The sequence below is a fragment of the Callorhinus ursinus genome, unplaced genomic scaffold (assembly GCF_003265705.2).
Source record: "Callorhinus ursinus isolate GAN/ISIS: 27379988/994484 unplaced genomic scaffold, GSC_fseal_2.0 scaffold15, whole genome shotgun sequence".
In the NCBI taxonomy this organism is placed as follows: domain Eukaryota; kingdom Metazoa; phylum Chordata; class Mammalia; order Carnivora; family Otariidae; genus Callorhinus; species Callorhinus ursinus.
The window spans coordinates 32,954,563-32,964,696 of record NW_027397077.1 but is presented as its reverse complement, the minus strand read 5'-3'; the positions used below and the strand labels follow the sequence as shown (position 1 = coordinate 32,964,696).

The window sequence follows — 10,134 nt, the reverse complement described above, 5'->3', positions numbered from 1 at the left end:
TGACCTGAGCCGAAGGCTCAGGTCATGATCCTGGAGTCCCGGGATCGAGTCCCGCATCGGGCTTCCTGCTCAGCAGGGAGTCTGCTTCTCCCTCTGACCCTCTTCCCTCTCGTGCTTTCTATCTCTCATTCTCTCTCTCTCTCTCAAATAAATAAATAAAATCTTAAAAAAAAAAAAAAGAAAAAGAAATTGAATGATTTGTATGATGTTGCTACCTTCTATATTGTGATATTTTACTAATTTCATTACAAAGTTAAGAGTGATAGTAGTAAGGTAAGTAATAAGTTGGTTAAATAGTGAGCTAAAAAATAATAAGAATTTTTTTTTTTTTTGCCATTTGGCCAAAAGTCTTTCTGTGGTTACCATTATATTTGCTAAATACCAGCCCATTTGCATAAATTTTAAAAAAATGTTGTACTTTACATAATCCCTATACCCAATGTGGGCCTCAAACTCATGACCCCGAGGCCAAGAATCACATGCTCTTCCAACTGAGACAGCTGGGCGCCCCTTTTTAAATAAATTTTTAAACTGAAAACTAGAAGTCATTTATATTAGTACAGAACACAGGCTTCGGTGTTGGTAAATCCAAGACTGGGTCCAAATTCCATTTTCTACAAGTTGTTTGATCTTTGGAAAATTATTTAAGCTTTCAGACTCCTTTTCTTCATTGCCACTTGGGTAATAACCATGTGGACCCTGCACTGAATCAAAGCGGGGGGGTGGGGCATGAGAACTAAAAGGAAGAACTGCTTTGTAAAAGCCAGAAGAGCACACAACACAACACAACACGGAGAAGCTGTGAACATTCTTCGTTCCTTAAAATCCGTCCATGTGAAAAATGCCTTTCAATATCTTCAGAGGAAACCCTCAAGATTTCTAATCGATAATTCCCAACAAGGGATCCACTCCCTTCTTCGACAACGTGTCAACAAGATGCTGACGTTAACAACCACACTTTCCAGACTGCCATAGCTGAGTTATTATAACATTACTACTCTAGCTTCAGTTTCATTGTCCAGTTGTTTCAAGTAGGTAGCAAGACCGTGTATATTTTCCTCAGGCCTGTAACTATGTTTTTAATTCCTTTGATGGCCCGCCCCTATTTGGATTCATCAACATATTTAACCTCTCCAAAGCTTAAAGTGCCATAATATTCCAGGTTTGTGATACAAACTGTCTCTTTCCCACATTAAAATTGTTTTAAAGTTTCTTGTCATGTTGGCCCGTATTTAAATACTTGTTAATGAAAAATTGGAATGATGCTTATTTTCAATCTGAATAACAGTGCCTAGAATTTTTACTCTTCAAAGATCTGCTCTGGTCTCCCACTCAGTACCCAACCTCACCCACTCAATTTCTGCTCTTCTGACTTTACCTTTGCTGTGGATTCCACCAGGACTGCCTTTCCCCTTGGTGTGTCAAGAACTCTAGTTAAGGGACACCTGGATGGCTCCATCGGTTGAGTGACCGGCTCAGGTCCTGATCTCGGGGTCATGAGATCGAGCCCTGCATCGGGCTCTGTGCTCAGCACCAGGTCTTCTTGGGACTCTCTCTCTCCCTCTCCTTCTGCCTCTCCCTCTTTCTCTCTCTCTCTTTCCCTCTAAATAAATCAATCGTAAAAAAAAAAAAAAACTCTAGTTAATCCTTCTCAATTCAGAAGTCTCTTGGCTCCTACTGTGCCCCATTCACACCTTTATTGCAACAGTGTTTAACTGGACTACAATTATTCATTTACATTTCATCCTGCCCCTCAGACTATGGCTCCACATTTTAAAGACAAAACCCAACATCTGTTCATATTTATATTTCTAGCACATAACAGATAGTTCAGAACTGTTAAATGGGAAAAGGACTACATTTTATATTAAAAGGTAGCTTCCAGTTTTTCTTAAAAATGGCAACTGGTGGTGATTGGGATCTTCATCCTTCTGTTTTCTGTAGGATGTGATTATCATGGCGCCTGCATTACTGGTTCTGTTGTGGGCTATGGTGATACCAAGAGCAGACTTACTTCCCGATAAAAAATGTAGGTACCATCTATTAAATTCAGTAGTGTTTCTTTAAAAAAAAGTATATTACAAAAAAGATAGCATTATTTTTTCCTAAATAATCCCTCAATTAGGAAATTATGTATGGATTTTTTTAAAAGAAGAATATTTACTCTTTTCAGAATACAAACGTTTTCAATGTGCTGTACTTTAAGAAAGCAAAGTTGGCTGGAATGCCAATTTTATGCTACACTGGGAAATCATATTCTGAGTGTGGGTGTACGGGCTCTATGGAATAGAGCTGGAGCTGGCAGCCGCATGTGAAATGCCTTCGCATGCAAGGGGTTGGTTACAAGTCCTCACAACCAAAGAATAAAAACTTCCACTACGCTTCAGTTCAGAAACTTGTTGATCTATGGATATGGTATAAGGACAGAGCCTAAGAAAAGAAAGTTATCATATGGTCCATATGTAGTGTTGTCTAAGAGAACTTTCTATGATAAGGACACTGTTCTATATCCCCATTGTGCAATGGAGTAGACATTATACATAAGTGACTACAGAGTAGTTGAAATATGGTTTGTGCAACTAAGGTAATGAACATTTGGTTTAACTTACACTTAAATAGCCATATATGGCCAGTGGCTACCATAATGGACAGTGCGATATAGACAGAGCAAGTATGTGGCAAGTATAGACGCAGAGTTATAGAAGGCTATTCAAAATTAAAGGTCAATGGAAATATCTTAACCATGTAGTAAAGGAATAAAAGTCAGTTTCCTAATGGTGTGTACAATATTGTCCTAGTTTTAGGAAACAATTTAACAAGTTGTAGCAACGTATGCCAAGGACAAAAACTAATGAATATATCACATATTAACACTCTTCTCAGTTGCAGGATTAGAGGTAATTTTTCTCTTTTTGCTCACCTGTGCTTAAAGGAAAGTTTTTATTTTGAAAACAGTGGTTCAAAGAAAAAAACCCTATTTTCTATTAAAGTCTAAGTAGTTTTGCTCACAAATTGTTTTGACTTTGAATCAAAATGAGAAATAAATTAATTTTACATCAAGAACCAGTACAAATACAAATATTTAAGTACATTCATGTAGTGGAAATAAGAGGTTCATGAAATAGTAATTATGTTTCATGGACCCTGATATTTTCTATCCTATTTTCTTCCATGTCATTAAAAAAAAATTCTAGCCACAAACCAGTAAGTTTTTCTAGCCAATTTATAGATAATGGCCCTCAGTTTGAAAACTAGAGTTATAAGGAATGATATATTAAAATATTCATATTTCAGTAAAAACTTGTATATGCTATAGGGAAATACCTGGGCAAAGTTAGAAAGATAAGGAGTTAAAAGCAGTTTTTTAAAGCAAATTTTCCAAAATTATTTCAGTATTATACACTCTAATAATAAGATCCTTACTCCACACTAAAGTCCTTGAAAAATTTAAAAGTGCTGCCTCCGTACAATTGAACATCATGTGGCTCCTTTTCATCAACAGCTTTACTTCTCCCACCTGCCAACTTCACCATCAAAGTTATTGGTCTAGCCCAAGTCCTTTTACGCTGGGAACCAAATCCTGATCAAGAGCCAAAGGATGTCGAGCTAGGGTATCACGTGAGAATAAATGCTCCTCAAGAAGATGATGTAAGTATTTATTCTGACAGTTGTCTTTAGAGTCACTTTTTAAAAAAGATTTTATTTATTTATTTGAGAGAGAGAATGAGATAGAGAGAGAGCACGAGAGGGAAGAGGGTCAGAGGGAGAAGCAGACTCCCTGCTGAGCAGGGAGCCCGATGTGGGACTCGATCCCGGGACTCCAGGATCATGATCTGAGCCGAAGGCAGTTGCTTAACCAAATGAGCCACCCAGGCGCCCTTTAGAGTCACTTTTAACTTTGACTGCATTTTCCCTATCAAATTAACTTTTAAGTTACCAAAAAAAAAAAAAAAAATCGACCCAAGGGTTTTCTGTTAGGCTCCAAGCAGAGTAGGGTGTCTGTTGAAATGACCATGAACCAGTGCTGTGCATGTTGCTTAGCATTCGACAGCTGCACAGAACCTTTTAACTTTGCTCCGATTCTTTCACCAAGAAAAGAACGTTTAGGGACTTTGAAGGTAAAATGGATTTGATACTTGAAAATAGGCAAAGAGAAAAGGATAGAGAAGAGAGCAGGGCATAAAATGGGAGGCAGTGGGGTTCGAATCCAGGTGTAGTCACTTCCTGCCTCAGCAACCTTGGGCCAGTCACTGTACGTCTCAGAGACGCAGCTTTGCCGTTTCCCACTGCAGGGATTATGTTAAAGCATCTGATACCTAAGAGATGTGCAGTAAAATGAAATGAAGGGAGAAGCGATTAGTATTAGCCATTTTTTTCAGTCAATATGGAATTCTAGAGAATTTTCCCTTAGAAAATTACCTCTGGGGAAGAGACTGGGTTTAGAGGTGATGGCTGAAGTGAATGTGAGCCTTAATCGTAGTATTTTGTTTGTTTTTATAGGAATGTGTTCATCTATCATTGAGGAATTATATATTATTGTATGGTTTTTTTTTTAACACCCAAATGCTAGAATTGGGTCATTTATTTACTTGCTCATTTTTTAAAATCAACTTCGTTGAGGTGTGAATGGTGTGGAAAAAGCTGTACGTATTTACCTAACTTGATGAGCTTGGGGATAAGCAGATATGTACCTGTAAAATCATGTGCTTAATTTTTTTTCTATACAAACTACTTCCCTGCATTTTATTTACATGCCATTTAAAAAGTGGAAGAAAATGCCTATTGGATTAAAATAGCTCTCTTAATGCTCTTTCCCTTTTCTGCATCATGACTTGTGGGGTTTATTTTTAGTATGAAACCAGAAACACCGAAAGCAAACGCGTAACCGTTCTTCATCAAGGCTTTTCAGCAAGTGTGCAGACCATCCCATGGAATGGCCACTCCCTCCTGGCAAGCAACTGGGTTTCTGCTGAGCTTAAAGCCCCACCGGGTAAGGCAGGCTCCTAACAGCCTTGTATTGTATTCCTGACTTTGGAGATCAGGCAAAGCTGGAAAAGTAACTGGCTTTTCTTTTTCATAGTCCGTCAGCAGTTTCTGCTAAGTATTCTTCCTCCTCATCAACATCCTAACCGAGGCTGTGATCACTTATCGTCATAACCCACCCCATTCCATCTGGTGCATCCCTGCAGACATAGCTCATGCTTCTCACTCCCCTGCTCCCAAGTCACAGGGTCATCAGCAAAATTAAGGCCAATCAGGTCTTTCATAATTGGGCTGTAAGACATTTTCTAACCATACCCAACATGATTCCTCTGCTTTTCGCAGATTTCTAACATTGACCTCCCCCCGCCCCCACACACACACACAGAAGCTTTTTCTTGCCTCAGAGGCTTTGCTCTCTTGGATTCCTCTCTGCCTGCTTTTCTGAATCCTTTCCATACTTCAAAGCCCAAATCAAGTTGTACCTCCTCTAGAAAGCCCTTTTACTCTTCATCCTGTACACTGAAGGAGTCTCTTCCTCCTCAAAACCCATTCATGAGCTGTGTTACTCATTTGGCACATATGCCATTATCTTTCACAAATAAATAGCTTTATACCCTGCCTGCCACCTCTGAATATAAGACTTTGGGGGGCAGGGACAGTGTCTCTTGCTTTATTGAGCCAGTAGAACAAGCAGTGCACACTTGAGAAGGAGCGTTTCCTCCTGTCCTGTTTGTGACGTTCTGCACTCTAGGACTTGTCGTACCAAATTTAAGGAAGCTGCTGGTGGTTCACAGAAGTCACAACACTGAACAACCCACCATGAAGAAAGAGGATAGATAGCATCCACTGTCTACACTGTCCTTTGGTGGGAAATTGGGGTTTCTAATACATACAATCAGTGATACTTGGGATTAAAGCCTTGGAAACACACACACCCACACCAGGGAAAGACAGAAGGATCACCACGTCCCAGGTTACGTGAGTGTTCCTAGTAACTGTTGTCTTGGCCCGTCTGGCCCATGGGTAATCGTCCAACCATCGTCTCGTCACATCACTGAATGAAAAGGCTGTGCACTCTCTGAATTGTGTCGATGACCGAGAGCAGCCCTGTGAACAGCTGTTGACTCATTCTAACATGTTGCGTAGACCATAGAACAGCCAATTCACAATGGCCTTGATTCCAAGTTCAGAGACTAATTCAAGGTAGACACAAGATCACAAATACAGACCTCTGTGTGCCTTGCCTTAAACTACTTTTCCACATCTCAGTAACAGGAGTATACCTGTAATGCATCTTTCAGAATTACATGTCTGCAATTCTAATTATTCTCTGAGCATGCCAATATACAGTGACATGAATAAAAAATTAATTCTCTCCTGAATCAACCTGAATTCACACCACATAATTCCTTGGAAGAGAGGTGGGAGACAAACAGATTACAGGAGACTCCAAACTATACTTGGGTGTGGAATATTTGGTCATTTAATACACTGAGTACAAGGCATACACATAAGTCTATGTACATTTGTTGTATATGAATATAGAGAAAAAACCTATCTGATGGTGCGTGGTAATAACACAAACTAAACAGTGTCCCTTTTGTCCAACTTCTCTGTGGACAAAAGGGGTCTGTCTTTTCTCCCCCTTGAGCTATGCTGGCTGACAGTGATAAATATGAATTGAGACCCCCTTCTATCACTGGAGATTCAATCTCAAGGCTCCCACTTTGATGAGGTCCTCCTTGACCCTCAGCCCAAAGTGTTTTTTCCCTCCTGTGAGCAACCACAAGGCCAGTGTCTCCACTATGGTGTGTTCTGAAGAGCCCCAATTAACATGGTGACAGTGCAGTTTGAAATGAAAATAAGGCTTTCTAGTCAAATAATCTTCAGAAATCCTGGGTGAAATGAACATAATGCGTTTGGTGAAAAATCACAAGATCCCCTTAATATCTTTGCACAGTAAAGCTGATTTCAACAGGCTAGTGTGCATGGAGTCTCCAAGGAAGTGTTTTGTTTTTGAGATTTTATTTATATGAGAGAGACAGTGAGAGAGCAAGAGTAGGGAGGAGAGGGAGAAGCAGACTCCCCGCTGAGCAAGGAGCCCAACGCAGTGCTTGATCCCAGAACCCTGGGATCATACTTCAGCAGAAGGCAGATGCTTAACTGACTGAGCCACCCAGGCACCCAAGGAAGTGTTATTTTTCAGTGCTGCCAGAACCCACTTCCTTCGGAGCGGCAATCTATGTTATTCAGGACCATTGGGTGCGACCTAATGAATCACATAATTCTAGGATGCAAAGTGGCGCTAGAGACCTTCCTCTGTCAACTCTCCCATTTACAGCTGGAAAAACTGAGGTCCAGAATAGTGGGGTTCAAAGTGTCACAGTTCATTGTTGAAAAATATGGCATTAGAATACCAAGCTTTGAATGACAATCTCTTGTACTGCTCTTTAATTTTCATGCAAGTATATCACGCAGACACACTCCCGTAGCCCAAAGTAGCCAGAAAGTTTAATTCCAGAAACTCAGGCTTTGTAATCCTAGCTTCATCCCCCCAATAAGCTGGCGCTTTGCAAAAAGGTTTCTAGAAATTTATGATAATGTTTACTTTTTCATGGTAAGATGTTCCCAATCACTAGTTTCAGAGGAAGTACAAGATTTAAAAGCTGTCATGGCAATGTTTTCTTATTTTTGACCCTCTTATTGACCATCTAGGGTCTCCTGGAACCTCGATTGTGAATCTAACGTGTACTACGAACACCACATTAAATAACTATAATCCCTTAAGGCCATACCAAGTTTCTCTTTACTGTACCTGGCTCGTTGGCAAGGATGCCCCTGAGGATACGCAGTATTTCCTCTACTACAGGTGAGTAGCTATGTTTACTTATGAAAAAGCATTGTTGCCTCTCGTCTTAAAAACTTATGAGTGTTGCCATTTAGGTATGGCTCCTCGACCGAAGAGTGCCAGGAGTATAGGAAAGACACGCTGAAGAGAAATATTGCCTGTTGGTTTCTGAGGACTTTTATCAGTAGCAGAGGGAGCGACTCCCTGGCAGTGCATGCTAACGGCTCAAGCAAGCATGCTACAATCAAGCCTTTTGATCAGCTGTTTGCTCTGCATGCAATTGGTAAGGCAGACTTAACTCAGAGCTGAAATAACCAAATCGCAGAATCCCAGCATTGGAAGGGGTTATAAAGATCACCTAGTTTGACTAATTTTCCGATGCTAAATGCGATCTGTCCCCTGCCTGACAATCACAGGGACCAGCTTTCTCAACCTAGGCACAGCTGATATTCTTAACTGGATAACTGTCTTGTGGGAGCTGGCCTGTGCCTTGCAGGATTTTGAGCAGCATCCTTGGTCTCTACCTACTAGATCAGTAGTATCTCTCTACCCCCCCCACCCCACACTGTGACAACAAAATGTCTCTCAACATTTCTAAATGTCCCGTGGGGGACAGAATCTCTACCATGGGAGAATCACTGAACCAGGGAATATGAACTCACTGCTGAAGGAAGCAGCCCTTTCTCAGCTCTGACTCATTTCATGAAGTTTCTGCCCATTGGTCCTGTGATGGACTGGTACCAACCCCAAATAATTCTCATCCCTTCCCACCCCCCCAAATGGTTTCAGAGCTAATCAAAGACAGCCAGCTTTCTCATCCTGAGATTTCTCTTCCCCAAGCTTCCCACCCCCAATTCCTCTTGCTTTCTTCTTAGGATCCTTTACCATTCTGGTCTGTCTCCTCTGGGTGATCCGAAAATGTTTTGCTCAGCATATGATTCTCAGATCTAAATGTATTATTTAAAGTTTCATTTGCTCGGTTCTCAGAATAGAAATAGTCTCCTTCCATCCTAGATACTTGTACTAATGAAACTCATCAGGAGCCTTTCACGTCGCATTCTTGTTACTAACGCTCAAGATTTCAATTGTGGCATATTTACTGGTATGGGCTCTGGAGTCAGGCTGCCTGGGCTTGGATCCTGGCTCCCCCACTGACTAGCTGAGGGACTGTAGACAAGCTGGTCATTCCTCTGTACCTCAGTCTTCTCATCAGAAAGAAATGGGGAGAAATTAACAATTCCTGCAAGGCTTTTGTGAGAATTAAGTACGTTAATAACCATACAGTGCTTAGAACGCCTGGTAATTATACATAATTATAAATATAAAAAATATTATTTAAAGGGACAGGATTTACCTATATCTCTATGAAATGAACTGTTTAAAGAACCATCTCACTGAAGAGGTTATGCACTTCTATTCAATAGTCTTTCTCAGATGACCTAAAAATGTCACTTTCCTGAAAATTGGTAATAAAAAAATGCTGAGGAAGACCTAGGAAAAAATATTAATATGAAAATGGACACGACCTGATACAGACCACAGGAATTCATTTTCCTGTATGATTTTCATTTCTTTGAGACAAATTGTTCATATTACTAAAAGAAATACATTCTTAAATTTTTTCTGCTTAGGGAATGGCAGGCTCTGGAACCAATAGGTCCCATTCTTAGCTTATCCTTACGATTCATTAATTGTAAGATCTAAGTCCCATAACCTAAGAGAAGAACGCTCACTTAGAAATAATTTCCACCCACACCTCAAAGCTATAAGATAATCAAGTGATAAGTCAGGGAAAAGAACTCTAGAGTTTAAGTTAAGACAAATGTGGCCCAATCCATTCTTCTTATGCAAGAGAATATTCAACCTTCCTGCTCCATCCCCCAAACAAATCTGAAAGAAGGCAAAGAAGACAAAATGAAACAAAACTGAAGCTCAGAATGAGGGAATTACTACCCAGGGCCACACACCTGGTTCAGTAGAGGGAGGGCTCAGTGGAAGCTCCAGAGCAATTTCTCTCCAGGATGAGGTTGACCCTGTTTGGTCCCATTTGAGAAACAGGGATAGTGAGGTGGGTCTTGCAATGAGCTGAAGGGGAAAGGGACTCCATCTCTCAGTGCCATTTGGAATAGGAATCCTGTAAGATTCCAGTAGAGATCTCTTCAGTGCTACAAGGTAGGAGTCATCTGTGAGCCACTGGGGTCTTGTGGCCTGGGGATCAGTTAGTTAAATCCCGAGGGTAGATACTTGAGAAGATTGTATCTTAGAAATGCCTTGAGGAGTGTGAGTGGATTGGATTTATCAGC

At 40.6% G+C, this 10,134-nt stretch overlaps 1 protein-coding gene across 2 annotated transcripts in view; it reads left to right on the top strand.

The window, feature by feature from the left end:
• IL5RA (interleukin 5 receptor subunit alpha) overlaps nucleotides 1-10,134 on the top strand; it is a 39,749-nt gene that overhangs the window by 3,924 nt on the left and 25,691 nt on the right. For both annotated transcript variants that reach the window (XM_073901568.1, XM_073901569.1), the window contains exons 3-7: nucleotides 1,945-2,029; nucleotides 3,503-3,648; nucleotides 4,852-4,990; nucleotides 7,699-7,852; nucleotides 7,927-8,114. In XM_073901568.1, the coding sequence (XP_073757669.1) occupies nucleotides 1,957-2,029; nucleotides 3,503-3,648; nucleotides 4,852-4,990; nucleotides 7,699-7,852; nucleotides 7,927-8,114 (700 nt within the window). In that variant the 5' untranslated portion in view covers nucleotides 1,945-1,956. The remainder of the gene's footprint in view (nucleotides 1-1,944; nucleotides 2,030-3,502; nucleotides 3,649-4,851; nucleotides 4,991-7,698; nucleotides 7,853-7,926; nucleotides 8,115-10,134) is intronic.